This window comes from Eublepharis macularius, chromosome 3 (assembly GCF_028583425.1).
Source record: "Eublepharis macularius isolate TG4126 chromosome 3, MPM_Emac_v1.0, whole genome shotgun sequence".
NCBI classification, from domain to species: domain Eukaryota; kingdom Metazoa; phylum Chordata; class Lepidosauria; order Squamata; family Eublepharidae; genus Eublepharis; species Eublepharis macularius.
The window spans coordinates 88,340,954-88,366,412 of NC_072792.1; the positions used below are offsets into that span (position 1 = coordinate 88,340,954).

Below are 25,459 nucleotides of genomic sequence, written 5' to 3' on the forward strand. Positions count from 1 at the left end.
ACTAAACAGGGTCAGTACTTGGATGGAACTCCATCAAGGAAGATTCTGTGAAGGAAGGCAATGGCAAACCACCTCTGTTTCCCAATTGTCTCAAAAGCCCCAGCAGGGTCATCAAGTTGCAACTTGACAGCACTTTACACACACATACTGTATAATAACATCCCACATGAGGAGCAGGATGAGATGGAAATCTCAGAACAATCCCTAAGATTTTTTAAATCAGAGGACTACCAGTTTCTCCTATCCAAGGCCATAGCAGCATTGGATCTTCAAGAGAATCTATCAGAAGAGGAAACAGGGACAGCCTAGATAAAAGGGCCAACTTCACCCTAAGAAAACTTCATTAAGCCACTTCAGTAGCCATCAGTGCCTCCATCATTGCCTCAATTGTATCGAGAGCAACTATGGTCTGATCTAGAAAACCTCTTCAGCTCATCCCAACCAGCAACTGTTGCCTAGTGCAGGGAGCCAACAGAGTCCTCAAAGCAAACTCATTCACGCAGATGCAACATTAGGTTCCCTAATCTTCTCATCCAGGGCTATGGCATCTGCAGCGGCCACCAGAAGAACTTTATGGCTCTGAGCCTGGAAAGCTGACTTCCAGTCTATCCATTTCAAGGCAACAGTCTTATTTGGGAACATTCTTGATAAGATCCTAATCAAAACCAGAGATAAGGGGGGGGGAAGCAATGCCCAAGATGTACCGTCAGGAGACCATTTGGGAATTACTCCTTTTGTTCCCAAAGAGCATCACCGAGATCCATCAAGAACAACAGAAGATCAAATTGGGACTCTTCTAGGCTATTCCAAGGAGGTAACCAACATCTTACTAGCTCCTAGGAAACATTCTACTAACAGAATATACAACACATCTTGGATGGCCTTTGTCAGGTGGAACAGAAGAAAAGGTGTCAACCTCTTGAAACCTGAGATCAAATCTGTTATATCTTCTCTGCAAGACGCCCACGTTAGTGGACTCAAGTCTTCTGCACTAAGATGATATGTCACAGCTCTGACAATGGTGTTACCACAATTCCAGGAACTGAACCTATCCAGACACCCCCACATACATCGGTTTCTCAAGGGAACTACTCTAAAAGATCCACCACAAACACAGATTTTCAATATGCTATTAGCCCTTTCCAGACATTCCTTCGAACCTATTAAAGACGTTCTTCTTAAATGGCTGAGGATGAAAACACTCTTTCTTATCACAGTCACATCAACAAGGAAGGTATCAGAACTAGGCGTGCTGTCGGTCAATCCTGAGTTGTGAGTTTCCATAAAAACAAAGTAGTCATGAAACCAGAACCTACCTTAATTGAAGGTGAATTCACCTTTCCATAAATCTCAGGAAATCTGTCCTCCATCATTTTGTCCGAATCCCACTCCTTCTCAGGAACGGTTGTGGCATACATTAAATGTAAGACGCACTAAAAACCTTCATCTGCAGAACAGAACATACTAGGAAAGTTGATTCCTTATCATTTCCATCTCTCCACCAAATAAAGGGATGAGGATGTCAAAATCAACCATCAACAGTGCTCTTAAGGCTTGCATTCTTGAAGCTTACAAAGTTCAAAATTAGACAAACCAGCTAAGATTACCACTCATTCAGTTTGAAGCTCTGTAACCAACATGGCCTTTACCAGACATGCTACAGTTGAAGAGGTCTGCAAGATAGCCACCTGCATCATCAATATTCACATTTGTAAGGTACTACAAGATGAACATCTACAACTCAGCTGATGCAACATCTGGCAGAATAGAGTTACAACATATTTTACAATCAAAGGATGATGATCCGCCTTAAAAATGAGGAGACTGCTTTGGGAGGCCCCACCAAGATGTCCTCTGCCTTAGAGGGAGAACAGGCAATTGGAGACTTACCATGAAGGGTCCTTCTCCTCTGAGGAAAGGAGGACATCTTGTCTCTCCCAAAGTAGTTGACATTCTGCACTCTTCTGTTCAACAGGACCACTTCCTGTCCTAGTGTTTCATTACCTTGCTGTTACTCATTTTCTTTTTGTTACTGTCTTCTAGAGTATTAGATAGTTTAGGACACTTTCAGAGTCGCTAGAATTGAGATGGGTGACTCCCACCAAGGAGGTAGGAAGTAGAAAGACTTTATTTCAGCCTCCCTGATTGGAGGTTGGGAATTACACATCAAGATCTCCTTTCCTCAGAGGAGAAGATCCCTTCATAGTAAGTATCCAATGGTCTGTTCTCCCTCCCACAAGGTGCAGGGATCCATTGGAATTACTCGGGGATCCATCTGGTTTCCAGGATGCTCTTGGAGAATTTTAAACCCCTGACAGTGATGCTTGCAATCTTTTTGTGATACCATGCTTTTCCCCAGCACCCTTTCCCTCCCCCTGTGAGAACTCCAGTACCTTGGTTTACTAATGATCTAGAACAGACAAAGTGGGGAATCAGTGATGGAAGTCTTCTTCCATGATTTCTTATAAAACAGAAATCCACAACATGGCATTGTGGTGCACAGAGTCTCCTTTCCTGGTGCCCACCAAAGGTTTTAAAAAGTAGATGAAGATTTGACTGACTGTGCAGATTCAAAAATACATTGCTTCAGCAGTAGCTGCCATCACAAAACAAGGATCTCTTGATTTAAGATGAATTGTGTGTAAGTGAGAAAATACTTCTAAATCGTGTGTTTGTTTCAGAAGGAATTCTGGTAAAATGAGCTTCTGCCTGAAATGTTAAAGATTTACTATTAGAATTATGCTTGACCTCATTCCCTGACATTTTGTGGTTGGCTCTGCCTCTAGTGGAAGCCATTTTGTGGTTGGTTCCACCTCCTGTGGTAGCCATTTTGTGGTTGAACCCACCGCCCCTTGTCAGAATTCCAAAGGTGCTTGCAGGATCAAAAAGATTGAGGACCACTGTAATAGAGCATACACAGAGTTCGTTTGAAGCCCTGTAAGGTCCCACATTTCTCCCATGCTGGTAATCCAAAATAGCTTACAGAGTAAAATAAAAACAGTATAACTTTAAACAAGTATAGACAACGCATCATGGCCCCAGTAGAAACAGTTAATGATCCATGAAGATATCTTGGGTTACCGTTGGTTTTGCTGGCTTAGCAAATGCAGGGCCACAGGCTTCAAGCAAAGAGCACTTTTGCTGGCCAAGCCTAGGGTTTAAATTACCTGCAAAAAGGATCGGAGTAGATACTCAGCCTAGGTCTTATTCAGAGAGAGCACAATCCATGTAATATCTTGTATGATATGATGTTTTAATGTTTTTATAATGTTTTTATTGTTTTAAGCTGCTGTTAAACCGCCCTGAGCCCGTCTGACGGGGAGGGCAGTCTAGAAATGCGATTTAATAAATAAATAAATAAATAAATAAATAAATAAATAAATAAATAAATAAATAAATAAATAAATAAATATTAGGACCAACCCAATGACAACAGTGAACACTGTTACATGTCTTAGGATTGTTTCTAATAAAACAAATTTCATGGTTTGTGTTCTTGATTTTATGCATATTACTTTTTGACCAAGATGACTGTAAACACCTGTTATGGATATCTAACATTGGATTTCTCCTCCCAACACAATTTCACTTTCCTGCCTAACCCACTGCATTGGTGTTTCCAGCAGGAAATTTAACCCAAACCTGGAACAATCACTGAGTTAAAACTGACAAATGGTGTTCACTTTACACAAAAACCATCCCATGTCTATTTAAAAAAACAACTTTAGATAATATTAACACTTTAGTTAAACTAACTAACAAAGCCTAACTTCTTTCTGTATTCTCCGTCTAACTTCTCCCTATCACCTCTTAAATCCTCAAGCACACCACCTATTGGTGCATTCAGAATGCTGTTCTTATTGGCTGTTTTGTCTCTGGGTTGCCTTTCTTAGCTCTGCCTGTTAAAACAACTTATTCAGCTGGCTCACATGTTCACAATTTTCTCTCCTGTTTGCATGTAACCCAGGCTTTATTTTAGCCACAGAATTTGGGAGCAAATCAGGTACCAGAAGTATCATCTGTGTTGTTAGACTTGTGCATAAATAGATTTTGGTTGGTTTCCCTGATCAATGTTGACAGGATCCTGGAGACTGTGAAGCCAACCATTTGTAATTTGGATTGCTGCCTTACTTGATTAAGTTATATGGGGAGAAAAATATTAGCACTATCAGAGTAAGACTGATGTACTGGAGGGGTTTGTAAATTTTGTGCTGGATGGAGTGGTACTTAATTTGATAGACTCTGCCTGGAAAATCTATTCCTGCCCTGTTAAAAAATCAAGTCAATATGGTTGCAAAGGTCCATCTGCATTTAGCATGGAAATTGTCTCCCCTCTTAGACCCAGCAGCTCTAGCCATGTTGATCTATGTCTCTATAACTTTGAGGCTAGACAGTGCTGTGCATTGGGCTGCCACTTAGAGATAATCTGGACACCTCAGTCGGTATCTCATATATGTACCATATTATGTTTATTTTGAAACAACTTTATTGATTACCTGTATGTTTCTAGACTCTATTGAAGGAGCTTTAATGCCTTTTATGGCCTGGGATCCACATGCTTACCTTTCCCGTCTCCCATAGAAGCTCCATGGGTCAATGCTCTTCAGCAGCAAAAATAATTATGACTTAAGGGATGACAGTACTGAGAAAAAATTAGCGACTGATAGAGTAATTTTAGGATCCCTATCACAAAGTAAAAAAGATGGAGCATCTAAAAATGAAAATTTAGAATGACAAGGGTAAATGAGGCATAATAAAAAGAGCTCTAAAATCCTCAAAAATAATATGAAACGAGGTTATCTCTTACCTAAAGGGATGGGCAAAGATGATCAGAATATGGTATATTCATAAATCTGCCCTGACAAACTTTAGAAGGATTAGCATTTAGTTTAGCCAGGCAGAAAGTCTTTGCGTATTGAATGATAAATAATATGCATAAGAAGGAAGATTTGAGCGGGGAGGGGGGGGATACCAAAACATGAGAGAGAGCAAACAAAGTGAGCTCTGAATTTACTAAGAAAGTTGAGGTTAGTAATATGTTTCTTGTTCAGAGCAAGGATTTCATACTTCCCATGACTTTTCATCAAGCAATAACAGCATTAATTTTTTAACTAAAATTTTCATCGAAAAGAATGCAGATTCAATGCATGCAGATACCCTTTCTCACTATAGACCACCTTGAGCTTCAAATTAAATGCAGAATGACAAGCCTAGCTTTCAATGATCTTTTGGGCAAACTCCACTTGAAGAGCATTCAGAAGTTTCCAAAGAAGTTGTAAGAGTGGATGATCCAATTCTTGATAACAGAATTTATCCAAATAGAAACACCAAATAAGAGAAGGGAAGTAACTTTTAAATTAAAATTCAAAATGGCACCTGGTACATATCTTCCAGAAGAGCCCCGTGGCGCAGAGTGGTAAGCTGTAGTACTGCAGTCCAAGCTCTGCTCACGACTTGAGTTCAATCCCGGTGGAAGCTGCGTTCAGGTAGCCGGCTCAAGGTTCACTCAGCCTTCCATCCTTCCGAGGTCAGTAAAATGAGTACCCAGTTTCCTGGGGGTAAAGTGTAGATGACTGGGGAAGGCAATGGCAAACCACCCCGTAAAAAGTCTGCCAAGAAAAGTTGTGATGTGACGTCCCCCCATGGGTCAGTAATGACTCGGTGCTTGCACAGGGGGACTACCTTTACCTTTACCTACATATCTTCTACCTTTAGAATAAAAAAAGTTTTAAATTGCTCCTGTGTATACTTAAAGAACTGGCCTTTGTCCTGCTTGCGCCCAACCCTGACAACCTCTTTTAGTATGAACCTGCGCACCAAGTTAGATCCTGTCAGGATTTTCTCTTCAATGTTTCCACACCTGAGTTGTTTAACAATGTTGTTGAAAAAAAGTCTGAGATTTTCTCTTTCGGGTTTGTTAATTATGGTTAAGCTACTGTTTATACTATGTTAAATTTTGTTGCAGTACCCACTTAACACACAGTGTTTGTAAGCCATTTTAAGGGGAAAGTGGGATAGAAGTATTGTAGTAAAGATCTCACAGAGTTCTTATGACAGAAGCAAACCTTTTAGTAAGGAAGCCCATCAAGATGGGATCTTTTGGAACATAGATAGAGGACCAGTGTCTCACAAATGTCAATGGGAGCAGAGAGGGAGTGATGTCACCATGGACGAATGTCAGTTGGCTGGAACTGAGGTTAATCAAACTAGCCCTTCAGTTCAGAGATCAGCATGTCATATTTCACACAGACAAGGAACTACATACATAGGCAATAGACAGCTTACATAAATAGGCAAAGCAGAATATGCTCAGCAGTGGCATGAAAAAAGCCAGAAAGATGCTGTGGTCTTCTGTGCCGTCTCACATGGGAACTGTGCATGCACAGGCCAGCAGCAGACGTTCCAAAACTCCAAAAGGCATAAGACATTCACCTAGCTTTTTCATGTGCTTTTCTAGTGGGCGCAGCTATAGAAGGCAGGACGAGCAGATCTCTCCCTCAGTTCTTCTTTAGCTGCCGGTGAAGAAGGACATGCTTCGAGCTCCTCTCCTTGATTCCATTCGAGAAAAAAAGAAGACGCTTGTTTCCAGCCTTTGGAGCCATGGCTTTGAAGGCACTGTTCAAGAAGTGCCTCAAGTGTGGGTCCGGGATGGCCCAATGTGATGGGCACAACAAATGCCTCGTGCCTGGGCGAGGGCCATGACACCCTGTGGTGTAGTGTTTGCAAGCAATTTATGCTTGAAGCACACCATGAACAGGCGTGTCACATTTAAAAGTGGCTCTACGGGAGTCAGCCCTGAAGGGCACATCCAACGCTGAAGTTTCAAAAGCTGCCAGACAAGGACTGTAGCGTCCAAAACAGACCTCCTCAGTACCTCCCATCTACTTCAGCTCTAATTGCCGATACTATGAACCAGTCAGTTCCTGCTGCTAGAGTCCCAGGCCCATCTCAGTGTCAAGCCAAGCCGCTGTCGAAAAAGTCTAAGCTTAAGGTGAAGTATGCTGATAAGCACGCGACTCTGAAGTCGCACAAGAAGAAACAGTCCTCAGCTTCGGCTCCATCTACCTTGGTAACATCAAGCCCACCTGCGGTTCCAAGAACTCCAACTCCGAGGTGTCATTCGGCCACCATTCCTTCCCTCTTAGAGGGTGAAATCCTGGACATCGAGGAATTGAAGAGAGCTTTATCTCCATTGCTGCTTTCCCCTGTATGACCTACACAGAAACAGAAAACCTCTTCGGTTCCAACTGAGAGCGAGAGTTGCCTTGAGGTGGCTAGGAGCCATAGATGTCCTTGAGTCCAGTACCCCCTTTACAAATCTCCATATCATTATTATGCTTATGGCTTTGATGGCTCCCCAGGCCTATACCTGCCACCACACTACTTCTTTCGAGATGACCTCGAATGCAACCTCTTTTTGATGGACGGTCTGACTGTGCAGTCCCACATGGGAATGTACACACGCAGGCCTGCCAATTTCGGAGATTTCCATCGCTCAGAACCACCAGATGGCGCCCTCGCCTCTCTATACGCATGCGCGGCCGCCACCCACCAAAGACAGCTTCTAAGAGGCAGGGCGCCCCCGACATACCCTCAGTTCCTCTTTTGCCGCCAATGGTAAAGGTTTCCAGCTCTTCTCTTCTTCAAGTTCATTCAATAATGTTGGATACTTCGCTTTTCAAGCACTGTGTCCTGCGATAGAAAAATGAAAAGGTCAGATGGCCGTTCGAGTTGTCTGTATTGCTTGGGGGAAACCCACAACACTCAAACATGTAAACACTGGCGTGCCTTCACCTCGAAGGCCAGAGCAGGCGGGCAGGCTGCAAGCTTCCCTGTGGAAACGGGCTATGGCAACTACAGATCCACCAGCTGCGGCACAACCATCTGCCCCGTCTAGTTCATGACCCAGACCGGTCCAGGATCATCCAGCTCAAAGACACCCCACTCTCGCCCATCGCCAAGCCATTCAGAGCCTAGACCACTGCCCGAGTCGACCGCCGCCTCAGTCCGAAGCTCCTCGGAACCGGTTCAAAGACTCCTTGGAGTCGGACCCCTTCGACGTTGATAGCAGTGCCCGCATCCCCCCAGAGGACACCGGATCCGAAGGCTCCTCGGAGTCAAGCATCTTCAGCACTGGCAATCACGTCTCCTTCTTTGGAACTGAAGACTTCGGATCCGACGCCAGTTCCAGGATCGACAGGGTCTAGCCCGGAGAAGAAGAAGAAGAAGCTCAAACATTCTTCTAAGCAAGTTAAAGCGATCCTGGAGAGCATGCTGTCGGAACCATTACCAGAACGTTCGAGAGAAGGTGGTTCCGAACCTTTGGGAAAGAAACGCAGAGGCTCAGGAGACCATTCATCGTCTCGTAGCACTCCCCGCTCCAAGGCTGCACAAGATGAGGAGGTGACGTTGATGGCTAAACCCCCTACCCCGTCGGGGGGGGGGCTAGATCTGCCTCTCGTGGCTCCTGGTCCTCTAGATCATCCCAGGAACGGAGTGGTCATTCTAGACACAGACGGAGCCCTTACTCCTGCAGAAGTTACTCAAGGGATAATCGACTGATGGAGGAACCGATCCCTTATAGCCATCATAGGGAAGGTTCTTGCTATTCTGAGCCCCATTATAGGAGGGATTCCAGGTCCTCTTTACGGGCTTATTCCTATGCAGGCTCGAGATGGATCCTGCAACCTTCTGAAACAGACCTTGCGAGAAGCGCTGAACACCTTAACAGCTAGCATCTCGCCCCATCTGATTCGTCGGAAAGGGAAATTGGTCCTGCTGATGAAGCATCTCCCACAGATTACTTCAGGGCTTATAATGAACTGCTTCGATGCATGGCCAAAGCCCTGGACATTGATATTACATCTACTGAGCCAAAATTTACAGATAAAATCTTGCAGCACATTTATTCTGGGTCCACCCCTACTCTCGCCTTCCCTGTAATAGAGGGCTTTATAGAGTTACTCAAGGGTCTGAACCTGAAACCTGCATCCACCCCAGTTACTAACAGGAAGGTTGAGAACCTATTTAGAATGAAGGATGATCTTTGTCCTTTCCTCTCTGTTCACCCTCCTCCATCGTGGTTGGTGACTGAGGAAATGCAATCAAAGCCTAAACAGGGTTCACTTTTGGTTCCTTCTGATAAAGAGAGCAGACGGCTAGATGCTATGGGGCACAAATTTTACACCTCAGCCACCTTTGAGGTGAAGATTACAAACTATGCAGGAATGATGGCCACATATCAGCTCCTACTATGGAATAAGGTGGCTACCTTCATTCCGAAATTACCCAAAGATTTTCATGAGAGTCATAAAGGAGGAAGCGGTCTGTTTATCCCACACCACATCAATGCTAGCAGAAATATGGCAGATACTTCTGCTAGGTCACTGCTGTCATCTGTGGTGCTCTGTCGCTATGGATGGCTATGAACAAAAGCGTTGCCTGCAGACACCAGAAGCAAGGTGGAGGCTCTCCATTTTGATGGGAACACCCTCTTTTCTGAAAAAAAAAGTGACTGTCGAAGAAGGCGTCCTTCCACACCATCAGCAGCAGACCCCGTCTAGATTGCATTACTGATCCTTCCAGAGGGGCCACCAACACCATTATCAACCGTACCAGGGGTATGCTTACCAGGCCCAAAGGTCTTACCAGATCCCACAGTCCTCATTTTCCAGACGGAGGCAAAATCAAAAGGGCAAGCAAGGCATGCACCAACAGCATGCCAAAGAGCAGCCACAAACGCATAAACAATTCTAACAATTACAGGGCCCTGACCCGCTGTTTGGAGTCAGGCTGATGAGTGTCTACTTTTCTGAATGGTGTAACATAACATCTGATGTTTGGATTCAACAAATAGTTAAAGTTGGTTATAAAGGAGTTTTTACAGTTACCTTACTTATGACTCCCTGTTTTTTCTTCTGAGACTTCTCAGCCAGGGGTGTTAGCTGAGCTTTCAGCTCTGTTAAAAAAGGGAGCCATTGAGGAGGTTACTGGCCAATCCTTTGTGTTAGGCTTCTATTCTAAATTGTTTGTGATAGAAAAGAAGGATGGAGGCCTCTGGCCCATTCTGGACCTTCAGAACCTGAGTAAGTTCATTAAAGTTTGTAAGTTTAAGATGATTACCTTACAGGCAGTTCTGACCCTGTTACCTTTCAATTCCTGGTTCGCGGTCATGGACCTGAAAGATGCCTACTTTCATATTTCTATTTTTCCGGAGCATAAAAAATCCCTTCGTTTTTCTTATGGCACATGTATTTTTCAATACAGAGTTTTGCTGTTTGGGTTGTCTACAGCCCCGAGGGTTTTCACTAAGTGCATAGGAGTATTAGTGACCCACCTGAGACTCCAGGGATGTTGTATTTTTCCCTATCTGGATGATTGGCTGATTGTTGGGCATTCAGCTGAGGATGTCACTAGACAGGTCTCTGTCACTTTAGCAGTTTGTCTACGTTTGGGGTTATTTATCAAGTAAAAGAAATATAAACTTACTCCCTCCAGAACTATTCAGTTTATACGTATGATTCTGGATGGCTCCAGGGATGCAGGCTTCTTACCCCCTGAGAGGGCCCTAAGGATTAAGTCTCTCATTAGGAAACTTCTCAAGTGTCGTTTTCAGTTGGCCCGATTCCTGCAAACCTTGTTGGGTTGCATGGCAGCTACCAGCGCGGTAGTACCTTTGGCCAGACTGCACGTGCTTAGCAGCCTCCGATAGATCATTGCATGGCTAAATTATTTTTAAGAGGGTTAAACTATTTGTTTCCTCCAGTCAGGGCGATCGTTCCCCAATGGTCACCTTTGGTTTTGACCCGATTTATGTCTAAACCTTTTGAACCCTTGGCCACTTGCCCATTATGTTTCCTATCCATGAAGGTGGCCTTTTTGGTGGCTGTCACCTCAGCCAGGAGGGTGGAGGAGTTAGCTGCATCGTCCTGTGACTCTCCCTATCTGAAGATTCATGCGGAGAAAGTAGTCCTTCGGATGAAAGTTGATTTTCTACCGAAAGTGGGCTCAAACAAACACAGATTTTGATGCTAAGCTGTCTCCTCCCCTCCTTCTCAACCAGTCGCTTCCCCTACCTGCCTGGCAATCACCCAAGAGTCCTGGGTGTTGTTCATAATCCAGCACAGTTACTGTCATGTCCATTCCTCCCAATGCTCCTCCTCTGTCCAACCTCTCTTCACCTTGCTAGTGAAGATAGTCCAGACCATGTTACTAAAACAGGCTATAGAACTGGTTCCAAACTATGGTTCCAATTGGGGTCTTTTCACGCTATTTCATGGTGGACAAAAAATCAGGTGTGTGTCCTCTTGTGGATCGAAAACTGGCTAATTAATAGGAAACAGAGAGTGAGTATAAACGGGCACTTCTCACAGTGGAGGGTGGTGAGCAGTGGGGTGCCACAGGGGTCGGTATTGGGTCCAATGCTTTTTAACTTGTTTATTAATTATTTGGAATTGGGATTAAGCAGTGAAGTGGCTAAATTTGCAGATGACACGAAATTGTTCAGGGTGGTGAAAGCCAGAGAGGATTGTGAGGCACTCCAAAGGGATCTGTCGAGGCTAGAAGAGTGAGCATCCATGTGGCAAATGAGGTTCAATGTAGCCAAGTGCAAAGTAATGCACATTGGAACCAAAAATCCAAAATATAAATACAAGTTGATGGGGTCTGAACTGGCGGAGACTGACCAAGAGAGAGATCTTGGAGTCATGATATATAACACACTAAAAACGTCAGCACAGTGTGCGACTGCCATAAAAAAAGCTAATGCTATGCTAGGGGTTATTAGGAAAGGGATTGAAAACAAATCAGCCGGTATCATAATGCCTCTGTATAAATCGATGGTGAGGCCTCATTTGGAGTACTGTGTACAGTTCTGGTCACCACACCTTAAAAAAGATATCATAGCACTGGAAAAAGTACAGAGAAGGGCAACTAAAATGATTAAAGGGTTGGAGCACTTTCCCTATGAGGAAAGATTGAGGCGCTTGGGGCTCTTTAGCCTGGAGAAAAGACGACTGAGGGGAGACATGATAGAGGTTTACAAGATAATGCACGGGTTAGAGAAGGTAGAGAAAGATGTGTTTTTCTCCCTTTCTCACAATACAAGAACTCGTGGGCACTCTATGAAATTATTGAGCAGTCGGGTTAGAACAGATAGAAGAAAATACTACTTTACACAAAGGGTGATAAACACATGGAATTCGTTGCCACAGGAGGTGGTGGCAGCTACAAGCATTGCCAGCTTCAAGAGGGGACTGGACAAATATATGGAGCAGAGGTCCATCAGTGGCTATTAGCCACAGGAGATAGATGGTATTCTCTTTGTGGGGAGGTGGTGCTCTGTTGTCTTGGTGCTGGAAGGAAGGCAGTGGGAGGGCTTCTGGTGTCCTGGCCTCACTGACAGTCCTTTAGATGGCCCTGGATTTCTAGCCACTGTGTGTGACAGAATGTTGGACTGGATGGGCCACTGGCCTGATCCAACATGGCTTTGCTTATGTTCTTATGTTCTTATGTTCTTAGGAGGCCCCCACCCCATTTTTGACCTCCACTTTCTAAACAAGTTCATTGTTACAAAAAAGTTCAGAATATTATTGTTAAGAGAAGTTTTACCCCAATTGGAAAGTCAAATCTAGTTTGTTATTGTCGATTTTAAAAAAATGTTTATTTTCATGTTCCAGTAAATCTGCTTTACAGAAAATTTCTTCATTTTCAATGTGGAACCAAAAGGTTCTCCCTTTCAGCTCATCCCCTTGAGTTTTTACCAGGGCTTTTTTTCAGCAGGAACGTGGTGGAACGGAATTCCGGCACCTCTTGAAAATGGTCACATGGCTGGTGGTCCCACCCCCTGATCTCCAGACAATCGGAGGGCAATCTAACTCCCCTCTGGAGATCAGGGGGCAAGGCCACCAGCCATGTAACTATTTTCGCCGAGGGCTATTTAAACTTAAAAGAAACCCTCCCGCTTTGTTCCAGCTGACCCAAAGTGACTTCATTGTGCAGTCCTAAGTTCCACCACCATTTTTCCCAGAAAAAAGCCCTGTTTTTTACCAAGGTTATGGCAGTTGTGGTCAGTCACCTCAGAGGAAAAGGGTGCACTATTTTCCCCTATTTCAACAATTGGCTCATAGTATACCAGTCCAGAGATTCCCTCTCTCAACACACTTCCCTAGTCCTGGCAACCCTTTATCTATTGAGTCTGTGGGTCAACACAGAGAAGTCTTCTCTCATTCCCTGCCAAAACGTAACATTCATGGGAGTAGTGTTGGATTCTACACTATCTTGGGTTTTTCCCACACTGGAAAGGATAGACCAGTTCTTAATCACACTGAACAAGGCGCATTCTTTCAGGCACCAAAGTTTAAAACAAATTCAAAACCTGTTAGGTTTTATAGCCTCTCTGACTCTGATAGTGCCATTTGCCAGACTCTGGCTTTGGCCGTTGCGGAATTGGTTCATCAGGGTGTTCCATCTGCACTACCAGAACACGTACAAACGGTTCTCAGTTCCAAGGGTCATACACAGATCCCTGACCTGGTAGAGAGAGAGACCTATTCGTGGGGATACCTTTTGGTTCCTCCCCAGTTCACCTCTCTATTTACATGGATGCGTCCCTGTTGGGTTGTGGGGGCATTCTCAGGGGACAACCAAGTGAAAGGGAGTTTGGTCTCACCACAAATCCATGTTACACCTTTTAGAGCTGAAGACGATACACTACACCTTGAAAGTTCTATTCCATCTTGTGAAAGGCAGGAATGTCCAGATGTGCATGGACAACACAACTGCCATGCATTACTTAAACAAGCAGGGTGGAACAGCCTCTCTGGCTCTCTCTCAAGAGTCTTCCCTGATTTGGGAATGGGGTATCGAACATCACATCCCCTTATAGCCATCCACATAGCTGGCAAGAACAGTGTTCTAGCAGATGAATTAAGCCAGTCCAAAGACCAGAACTGCAAATGGTCCATCTGGATGGATTTCCTTCACCCTGTCTTTATAATGTGGGAGTTTCCCAACATAGACCTTTTTGCCACAGCTCTCAGCAAGAGGTGTCCCCAGTACTGCTCTCAAGCAGGGAAAGGGAAGTCATCCCTCAAGGATGCTTTCCAAATCTCTTGGTCAGACACCCTCCTATATGTTTTCCCTCCTCTTTCCCTCATGACTTTAAAACTCAGCAAGATGATGAGGGAGTGGTCCTTGGCTATTGTAATTACCCTTACTGGCCAAGACAAGCCTGGTTTTCCATCCTGTACATAATGTCACAGGGAAGAATATACCAGTTCCCCCTGTTACCAGTCCTTCTGCAGGACAATGTGGTTCTTCACCATGACCTGGACACCCAGAAGCTGACAGCCTGGTTCATGTCTCCCCTGGACTGACTTTTTCTTCCCCAGTCCAAGAAATCCTTCTGCAGGCCAGAAAACCTTCCACTAAGAAGTCATACTTGGGCAAATGGAAACATTTTTCCCTTTGGGCTATAGACAACGGGTTGGGTCCTTCTTCAGCTCTCTTGCCATCTGTACTACACTACCTAGTTCAACTAACAAAACAGGTTATCAAATTCATTTGTAAATACCCATCTTTCAGCAGGGGTGGTCCATATTTTCCCAACCGCAGTGTAAATCCTTCCTGAAGGGTTTAGCTAACCTTTACTCTCCCATGTCCAGACCCACTTCCCAGTGGAGTCTGTCTCTGGTTGTAACAGCACTAATGCATAAAACTTTTGAGCCTCTAGCTACCTGCCCACTTAAGCTTCTAGCTGCTAAAATGGCCTTCTTGGTAGCCATAACCTCAGATAGGATGGTGAGTGAATTGCAAGCCTTGAGACATGATCCACCTTTTCTCAAGATATTTGCAGACAAGGTGATCTTCTGTCCAAGCCTTCTTTTTCTACCCAAGGCCATCTCTGCTTTCTGCTTGAATCAGGACATTGTCTTGCCAGTATTCTTTCCCACACCCTCTACAGAGGCCGAAAGACTTCTTCACACACTGGACATTAAACGTGCCTTGTATTTTTACTCAGACAGGACTACTGCCTTCTGAAAGGATCCTAACCTATTCATCTCTTTCAAAGGACCTAAGAAGGGTCAGAAGGTCACAGCTCAGTCTATATCAAATTGGATAGTATGGTTCATTAGGGAGTGCTGCAAGCAGTCCAATCAACCATGCCCATTGAACATCAGAGCACATTCTAGAAGGGCTCAGTCCACTTCATCAGCCTTCAACCTGGGCATTCCTTTAGTGGACTTATGCAAGGTGGCTACCTGGTCAACACCATCCACATTCATTAAACATTATGCCATTGATATAGTCTCCAGAAGGAACCCAGAAGTTGGCAAAGCAGTCCTGAGGAGTCTTTTCTGATAAAGAGCTTTACGCCCATCTCCTGGGTAAGTTAGCTAGCTAATCTCCCGTGTGGGACTGCACAGGAGATACAACGATGAAAACAGGATTGCATTTACCTGTAACTGTTGTTCATCAGTGTGCAGGCACACATCCCTCCCCCCTTTTCACTGGTGGGTTAGTGAACCGAGGGAGGGATCCGCTCACCCTGCCTTTTATAACCGCTCTCACTAGATAAGCACACGAAAAAGCCAGGTGAGCGTCTCACACCTTTTGGAGAGTTGGAATGTCCATAGCTCGCCTGCGCAGTTCCCATGAGTACCTACACAGAAGAACACTTGGTGAACAATAATTACAGGTAGATGCAATCCTGTTTTTCTGGGCAGAACATGTTGCTGGAAGTTCAGATATCAGCATGGAGTAATTAAGCCATCAAAGCCTACACAGGGCAAGTGGATGTTAAATTCCTTGGTGTTCCAGTAAATAATAGGTTCTTCAGACACATGGAAAAGAACTCCTCCCCCCAGCTATCAAAAAGAGAAGCTGTGTGCTATTCAGCGACGCAGGATACCATTAGGAGTAGATAAAGTTGTATGCTTGACAAATGCTACTACTTCAGGCCTGGTGCGTAGGTTGATCACCATGTCATTGCAACCAGCATGTAGACTTCTATTGCGCAGCCTCATTTAGGATCACATCCAATATACAGTTCCAGAAGTGGGTCATCTAACTGCCTAGAGACTGACCATCAAAAGCCAGAGCATTTTGGCTACTCTGATGGCCAGTTTGCTGGGATCCAAAAAACTGTCTTTCTTGTGACTCTAACACTTTCTCATAAGGTTTCTAATTAAGGCGCTCTTGGCAAAGAGGCATTTTTCATGACCTGACTCTGTTTTGATATCTACGGTGAATTCCATTTTCTATAAGTATCAAGAAGTGGTTCTTCTATCTTCCTTTCCAAATTATTTGCATAATTATTTTGAAACTTTCTTCATAGTGGTGGTGGTGGTGCAGGAAATACCAAGGAGAGTATTGTTTAAGAATGCTTGTTTAAAAAGTCTTTCCAGCACCATGTTACCTAGGTGACTAAAAGAATGCATCCTGCTAGTTTTCAAGTCTTTGAGCAGCATATCCTTGCTGGTACTTGCCGCAAACGTCTTTAGAGGAGCAGCAGTTTCAAGGTCATGTTCCAGTCAAGAAGCTCTAAAGCAGATATATGTGGACTAGCGGCAGAGCCTGTTGTGAAAGAATACAATGGGTTCTAGCAGTGGGGGCAGGGCAGGGCTGGTGTGGGCTGCAGCAGGCCAAGCCCTCACCGGCTGCAGCAGGCCAGGCCGGCCGCATTGCAGCAGGCCGGGCAGCCTTGTGCCACAGCTAGCCGCCAGGCTGGGCAGCAGCAGGCCACCTGGCTGGGCCGTGGATCAGCTGGGCAAAGAAAAAGCTTTCTCCCTGCCCAGCTGAGAGGCGGTCAGGCAGGTGCTCCGCTGCGCCCCTCCCCCCCTTGCAGATCAGCAGGGCAGGGAGAAAGTGGCAGTTTGCTCGCCTTCTCCTTGCCCAGCTGAGCAGCCCCAAGGCAGCAGGAAGGCTCAGCACCATGGCACCAGGCCTTCCCACAACCATGTGTTGGGGAGGCAAACCGTTTTGCCCCCACTCACTTCTTATCCCCGCATTCTGCACATGCATGGAGGTAAGAAGTGAGTCATTGGCAACATAGTTTGCCCTTTATGTCTTAAGGTGTCAGTTCATTAAGTTTTATAAGCTTGGGTTTTCTGCAAATACCACCTTTGGAAGGGAAATACTGCTTGGACACTTAATTTTTGAGAACATGGAAGTCATACCCCCCCACACGCACTCAGATGTAACTGCTTTTGCAAAGCCAGTAGGAAAAGAATTTTGCATTGCATGCACATTACTGAATTTTCTGGTAATCTGACTGATCTTAGTCATAATATTTGATTTGGAGAGTAAAACTATAAAGGGACACCCAGATATGGCCTTCTATCTCATTCATTCTCAATTTTTGGTGACATGTAGGGCCTCTGAGATTAGGGAACTAGAATACATACTACCAGGAAGCTTGGGAATCTGGAGAAGGTACTACTAGGGGGGTGATAACAGCATACATCTTCTAATCAAGCATCTTGGGGAAATCTTTTGTGGGCCATGATGAGTCTCAATAGCATTGGTTACATGTTCAGTTTATAAGACTGCTAAATAAGTAATGTGTTATGTTTTCTCTTTTTTTTTCAGGCGCCTCCATTGCCATCATCTTTATCTTGACATTTTTCCAAGGACATTTACATGAAATCTTTTCTGATATTCAGGAAGTGACCCAGTTCTGCACCACTGATTTTTGTAGCGATCCCATAAGGCTGCTGGCTGAAAGCTGTGTCTATGCAACCTTCCAAGTGCGGAGTGTCAACCAACTGGACAGGAGAGAGCACAGCTCCTACTCCAGAATTTGAAATATAGAAAGCTCATTCAGCTGAATTTTTAAAATAATCCACGTTTTGTATATATCTGACAAAACTGGCAACATTATACAGACTACTGACTTGAAGACCACCTCTTTTGTATTTCTCTGTTTCTGGGCTGATGAATTGGTTTCATCTCCTCTCCCTCACCCCTTCAGATTTTTCTCTTGGAAAAGTACTAGCGTAGCTGGTCATTTCTTTGTAAGGTAGTTAGCATTTTAAGTCTTTCTTTGGGCTACATTTTTTTTAATGTGAAAGATTAGGTGATACTTTTTTTTTTACCGCTTTTGTTATTCTGTCTTGTTTTGAAACCATGATGGTTACTTTTTGTTTCCTAAATAAAATTTAAAATAATTAACAGCCAAGTCACAAAGATAAAGATAAATGGGTTGCACATAGACTAAAGAATAAACTTCAGATTTGTGATTTTGTTTCTAATCTTGATGTAAATTTACACTATTTATAAATACATATTTATTGCTTGAAAATATTTGTGAATGGAATGCTGTTATTTTTTCCAGATTACCTGCCATTGAAATTTTAAGGAGTTCTGTAATTTCAAACACTACTCCTATTACATTTTCTATATGTAAATAAAACTGCTTAGCATTGTACAGAAACTTTTATTAAAATTGTTTAATGTTTAAATTTTTTGTATTGTTTGAGTTTTAAAAAGAATTTATGTACAGTGCCCAGTTTTTGTTGAGTTTTTTGAAACTGGTTATATATATATATTTTATATATACTCTTGTGCTGTGTGTATATATATAATATATATAGAAAACTGAATATAAATATATGTATAAAGAATTAGAGCCTAAATTTTTCTCGTTTTAAGTTTTACATCTATGGTAGATTTCAGGTGTCTACTGTAAAATATTGCTTACAAAAGTATGATTATTTTTGAAAAAAAATATATGGTCTGTATCCTCAAGTCATGGTATGTCCTTCAGACTGATTTATTGTTAAATTGCACTTCTTGCAATTATGGACGAATAGCTGATGCCAAATTGTAGTGCTAAGAAATGAGAGAGAGCACGATTAGCAACTTCACAGGAAGTATTTACTGTTTTGATAGCCTTTTTCAGATTAAATTTAAACACCTTAAAATTTAAGAAAGATTGATAAAGTAGAATTTGAGAGAGAATACAACCAAAACAAGATTTACACACTCCCATTGTTTCTTTTAGTAAGTGTCAGGCTAAATTGTGTTAAGTACAACTCATGCTATATTTTTTCTTGATTTTGTAATTCAGATTAATTGGTAACTTTTTAAAGCATTAAAGTCCTTTAGGACACCGTATTAGAGTTTAAGATATTTATACCATGTTATTTTATTAGCTTGCTCCCATTCTTTCTTGTTACTTGGAAGCACATTAAATCTAATCCAAGATTTATCACAATAGATTAGTTTACTGATGCATAAAGTTATACATTGAATGAACCGATACTTGTAATTTCCTAAATTGTGGTATCATATTTGATGTTATTGAAACAAAACATCAAAGTTGTTCAGTTAACACATTTAAAACCATACAAGTAACATCCTCCTTTTCTTCAGCTAGTAGACAGGGCTAAAAGAAAAATGATGGGAAAGGGGAAATGTTTTAATTAATAACCTGAATTTACCTATTTTAACATTTGAAATACAAGTGATTTTAAATGCCACCATCAACCAGGAAAACAAAAATCATTTTAAACAGTAGAACAAAAGAACTTAAGCAACATCCAACCCTGCACTCATGTTACTACAAAATATCAGAGTGAAGGTTAGATACTAACCAGACTGAAATTTACAGCCAATTTAATTTACTTTTTCTAATTGTTTTGGTGGAAGAGATAAATCAGGAACTACGCTGTCTTCTTTGGAGAGAGGGATACTTCTTATTGTTTAAATTTTTTTGCATGGCTTCCTTCAGATGAAGATATTGTTTCATAGAACTTAAATTAGTTACGTCTTAGTTAGAACCTCTATAAAATCATTTCATAGAACATAAGTCGTAAACTAAATCCATGAAAAACTTTGCGTATTTTTTCTCAGACATCGAACACTGATGTTGTTGACCCTGCTGGTAAGCAAGCAGATATCCTCTGAAAGACAAAAGTCACTTGACTGTGTGCCACCATCATGATACAGTCAAGTAGCCCTAGATACTTTCCATATCCTAGAAAGATCTTCAAAAAAGCAAAGAAAGGTAGCATGGTGGTTAAGTAAATAAGCTGCCAATCAGCACTCTGCTGGTTCAAATTCCACTACTGCCATGAGCTCAGTAAGTGGCCTTGGGTAAACCACTCCTTCCAGTCCCAGCTACCCAGCTGTATTGCGGGGATAATAATAACACTGACTTTGTTCATGCTCTGAGTGGGTACTAATCTGTCTAGAAGATCAGTATATAAACACACCGTTACTGTTGTTGTGTAGAGATTTTAGTGTTCAGTACAGAAACAGGTATATTGAATATTGTCTTTATGCCTCTCATTAAAATCAACAGGAAAACAGAATTATTTGATGGGTTTATGGAAGAGCCCGGTATACCCTTTGTTTATAAAAATTAAAGTTTTCAGCTTCCATTGACTCAAATAGCAACCCCTACAGTGCATGTAACATAAGACTTAGTCATTAACTCATTAATATGCTTAATTGTTTTTTTTTTAAAGTCTTAATATGTGGGGTTGGTGGTTAGTGATTTCTTACCTGAAAAAACTTTGTCTTAATGTGAGGGCATAGAAGCAGCATATCCCATATTCTGTAAAAAGTTTCGTTTTAGGAAGTTTGTTCCACATTTATATCAAAATGAGAAATCAAAGTTGCTTGCACTGAAGAATTAAAATGCAATAATTAAATTATCAAAAATCATCTATAAAATTGTAGTCCAAATTTAAAACCCCAGGGTACATAATGCCTTTATACACTTACAAAATCCTTCAAGCATGTTTTCAGATTTTTCTAGACAGGTCTGCAAAAAGATAAATGTTCCTCCTTGACAAGTCCCTTCTCCAGCCATAAACCTATAAAAGAGTTCTTGCAACACAATGGTCTTGGATGATAGTGATTGGGCAAGTATGCATATGAGTGGATTTTGTCATTCAGAAATTTCGGCTTCAAGCTGCTTGGGGCTTTAAAGAACAGTCAGCTCCTTGATTTGGACCCAGTAACACACTGGGAGGCAATGTAATTAGTACAGCACAGATGTGTTTTGCTCATTGTAGTGACTTCCAAGGAGATGACATTTCCAGTACAGGTCAAAGAAAATTGTCCAGTGGTAGGGGTGGTCACTGGTCACAAGCAGGATCATTATGCTTTTGGTGACTTCAGAGCCAAGGGGCTTCCTTCGATGATTCCCAGTCTGGCCCTGTATGACTACCAGACAGGAGATAATAGGCCTCACGTTTACGACAGCAAAACTTTTTTTAAAAAAATTTCATAGCCTTTTCTCATTTTCTAAAGATGCCAAGTCCTCAGCCCTTGCTGTTTCCAGGCAAAAGCCTCATAGAGGTAAACTGTTCTCCCTGGTTCAGCTCTAAGGGTTGAGCAACAAAGCACAGTAGACGGCCTTTTTGAGGCACGCTTGCCTCTCTGCTGTTGCTGGGACAGAGTAGTGACAAAATGTTCATGAATTAAGGCTTCATGGAGGTGTGCTCCCCAATGCTCCAGCCAAGAGGTTATAGTTTCAAAGCACTCATAGATGAAGACATCATAACAGCACACCTCCCTCCCTGGTCCAGCCAGGAGTTTGAGTAATGCTTACAGGTGAATCAGTGCCACAGATGGCTGGCCTCATTTCACTCCGTGTTTTTGCTAGGTGGTTGGTATGAAGAAACCCTTGCAGGCAATGGCCTCAGATGTGAAAAAAATGGCCCTAGAAAGGGCCCCTCCCCTACTATGCTGCTCTATTGGGGTACTGCTGCTACTGGCACCCATGCACTCTTTTCAAGTTAAAAATGCTCACTTAGCACTCTAGGAATTTTAGTGGCAACATTAGCCTGTGTGTACTCTTATTCAACAAGAGAGACTGTTACTCCCTGGTAGAGCTTATGCCTTATGCAGGAGACTTCCTGCCCTGTTACTCTGTGTGGGGTACCAGTTTGGACGTTCTACACATCTCTGCAAGCTTTCTGTATGTCCTTGAGATTATCATTCTCAGCCTCTCTGCCTTAAATAGAGTGGTGGAGATACAGAATTCTGCCAGAGTTTTGTTGTCAGTCTGTACAATGCAAGACCATTGATGGTCCTGTGGTCTGACATGGCTTCATGTTTTCACTTTAGTATACAGTGGAGGGGCATAGTACTCCATTAAGCACAGGAGAAGCTGGCTTCACCTTGGATTTTGGATTCACCTTTGACTTTGTACAGAAATTTCCAGCAGGGGATTCCAAACTTAATTGTAAATCGAAATTGGAAATTCTCTTGGAAATGTCTACAATCAATAGCTACAACCACTGATGTATCATGGTGACAAAGAGAATAAACTGTCATCCGAGAAATTACCACCCCAAAATGTTTATAAATGCTTTATGATAATCCATGGACCCACTTTATAGACTGTGGCCAATGGGTTTAGACTGGACTAACTCTTTAGGATCGCACTGTCTATCATAATCAATGTGTCAGAAAGAGACAGGTCAGTAACCATACAATTTGTGACAGTAGTGCTGTTTACTCCCATGGAACAAACTACAGGGGTTTGTGTATGAGACTATGCAGATGGCTCCTCCTGGCGTCCTCAAATTAATTCATACTCTACGCTAATCTACACTACCATTCTTCTGATGTCACTGGATTTTCCAACAGGTGACAGGTCTATACTGAAGGTACACATGTTTATAGACTAAAGATGCTATTTTGCCAGCATACTAGTGGCCATCGTTAAGAACTGGGCCTGTTTGGGCCTAAGTCCCAGTGTACAATTTTTCCCAGTGGGGGCTTTTCCAAGAGGCAGTGTGGGGATCGACAGAAGCCCTCCTGGAGTCATCAAATTTTAATGGCCTTGCTTGTGACCTGAGAAAGTGTTTTCCCAGAATCTCAGACCACTCCCCCCCCCCCGCATACCACCCAAAAAATGGAAATTCACAGTAAGTGAGCAAATTTTCCTTTTTGATTTTGGTGGCCATTTTGCACAGTTCATGTAGCTTTTGTGCAACTCGGAGCTTGGGCAAAAGCTGGGAACACAGTGTTCTGGAATATTTTGCTCTGTGGTGAAAAGGTAGGCATATCCTGTTTTGCATACTCCTCTCTTGTGTTCTTTCATGTACTTCCCTCACTGCAGTGCTTCTAGTGACCAGAGGGAAAAGGAAGTGTTGTTACTTGCTAAAGGAAAGATCAATAAGTTCCATGCCTTTTTTTCCCCATGCATGAACAATGCATCATAGACAAAACACAAGATATGAGAGAGAGGGGGGGCAACTGTAAGGTGACATCACAGATTCATAAAAAACACCAAGATTATATAATGGATGTTGCAAAACTTTTCAGGTTGGTAGCATGAACCTGTCTTGTTTTGGCCTCTCTTCTTTAAGGTTCCATCCTATGTTGATGTTGGAGCAGAGGTATGCAGCTGGTCCTCCTTGCCTTCAAAGACAAGATTCACAAATTTGTATATTATTATTCAGTTGGTCAATAGCTCAGCCAAGGCTAATCTAAATAGGCAAAGTGATGGAACCAAGTTGGGTTCTCTTCAGAAGATAGCCATCAAAAAACTGGTTTTAGATATTTTTGTAAATAAAGTTGCCAAGAGGCAAATCAATATCCAGATTTAGAAGTCCAAAAGATCAGTATGGATTCTTAAAATCCAAATTTCCGGAGCCTTCCATAGACCTTCAGTCCACTTGGTGCTGAAACATCTTCAAGGAGCACAACCAGGGGACCCGCAAGGACTTGTGGGGGGGAGGGGGATATAATTTTCTCCTGCCCACTTATTTACTCTTTCCCTTCCCTGACAGCCCCTACACCATCTCCCATTTTCCTGACTCTTTTCTCCTTCCCACCTACTAGCCAACCTACCTTTATTTACCCCTGGTCTTCAGATTTCTCTCCCCCTGGCAGCTTCTATCTAGGAAAATATGGCCCAGATGAGTGGTGCTGGCAGCTGGGCCAGGTCCAATTTTGTGGTGTCAGCCAGCAGGGGGGACAGTTGCATAGTGGGGAAGCAGTAAGGACTGCAGGGGGCTACCTCGTTTCCCCCTCTGTACCCCTCCCCATACTATCTTCTCTTTCCCTCCTCTTGGCAAATCCCATATCTTCACTTTTCCTTGCTTCCATCTCTCCTTCCCACTACCCAGCCACCTTTTCTCTGCCCCCCATCTTCAGCTATGTTTATTATTTATTTACTTCATTTGTACCCTGCCTGTCAGTCTATGGATAGCAGGATACTCTGATTTCATCTCCCACCCCTTGCAGCAAGAAATCCAAGGTATCTTGAGTCAAAGGTTGTTTATTGAGGGAATATATATTCAGAAAGTACAAGTTTCCATAGATAATCCAAAGGCTAAAAGAAGCCTGGGCTGTACACAGAACTCTTGTTGAGAATGACGTGTTAATGGCTTGTTACAGTATATCAAACCCTCCAGTCCATCCCCCCCCCCCCGTCTGCCCAGTTAGCATAGAAGCTGGGAATGTGAAAGTAACTGCTCCAAGGTCGCTGCGGGGAGCCATCCCAGATAAGCCTGTCTTGGGAACCCAAGCTGCTCCTGTGAACCTGCACACAAAAACAATGCTGGAAAAGTACAGCAAGTGAGAAAGCAAGATGGAAGTGCTGTGGGTCACAGTCCTGACATTTCTCCATAGTGGAGGGCCAAGGCAGTTTACATCATTCTTCTCCATTTTATCCGTACAACAACCCTGTGAGGTAAGTTAAGCTAAGAATACATGACTGGCCCAACTTCACCCACTGAGCTGCCACAGTAGAATGGGTAACTGCACAATGTTTTTTTTAAGATTTCAGATTTTTCTGCAAGCCTGGGGTGTTTTTCAAGTTTGTAGAAAGATCTGTCTTGTCTGTTCCTTGCTCCAGTCACAAATCTGACCAGGTTGACAATCAAAATATCTAATTCTCAATGTGGCTAAATCTGCCGATACATGTATCTGTGGATTGGGGCCATGTTGACAGAAAGGGTTTTTTTCTCCAGAATTGGTGACCCCCAGGCTCGCAGATACATTTGAAAGCTTTAAAAAGGGAGATCCAAATCCCTAAAAAAGAGATATCTTGCACAGTCAACTATCTCCTGGTAGCCTCCTTCTTCCCACTTGCCACTGAAACAGTGTCACTGGAAGCTTGCAGGCCAGCTGAGCAAAGCTCTGATGCACCCAACACCACTGAAAAAGCTGATGGGGCAACTGCTGTGGAGGCTGGAGAGTGGGCAAACAGGATGGGGAGACTATGCTGCCCTCATCCTCTTCCCCCCCCCCCCCCTGCTGAAACTGCCACTAAGGCAGAGGGCTGGAGGCGGGCAGGTAGGCTAGGAGGAGGAAAAGACACTGTTGCCCCTCAACTTGCTGCCAAAACTTCTACTAAGTTGGGTGGCCAGAACATTGGTGAGAAGGATGGCTGGGCAGGTGAGCCAAATCTCCTTTTGTTGCTGCCTCAGAGAGTGGCTGAGGAGGAGCAATGTCCACTTTTTACTGCCACTGCAACATGAGGTAGATAACT

General features: G+C 43.1%; 1 protein-coding gene across 2 annotated transcripts in view; it reads left to right on the forward strand.

Annotated features, from left to right (window-relative positions):
- KDM6A (lysine demethylase 6A) overlaps positions 1-19,082 on the forward strand; it is a 307,417-nt gene extending 288,335 nt beyond the window's left edge. For both annotated transcript variants that reach the window (XM_054973328.1, XM_054973329.1), the window contains one exon: positions 17,590-19,082. In XM_054973328.1, the coding sequence (XP_054829303.1) occupies positions 17,590-17,619 (30 nt within the window). In that variant the 3' untranslated portion in view covers positions 17,620-19,082. The remainder of the gene's footprint in view (positions 1-17,589) is intronic.
- The last annotated feature ends 6,377 nt before the right edge of the window (positions 19,083-25,459 follow it).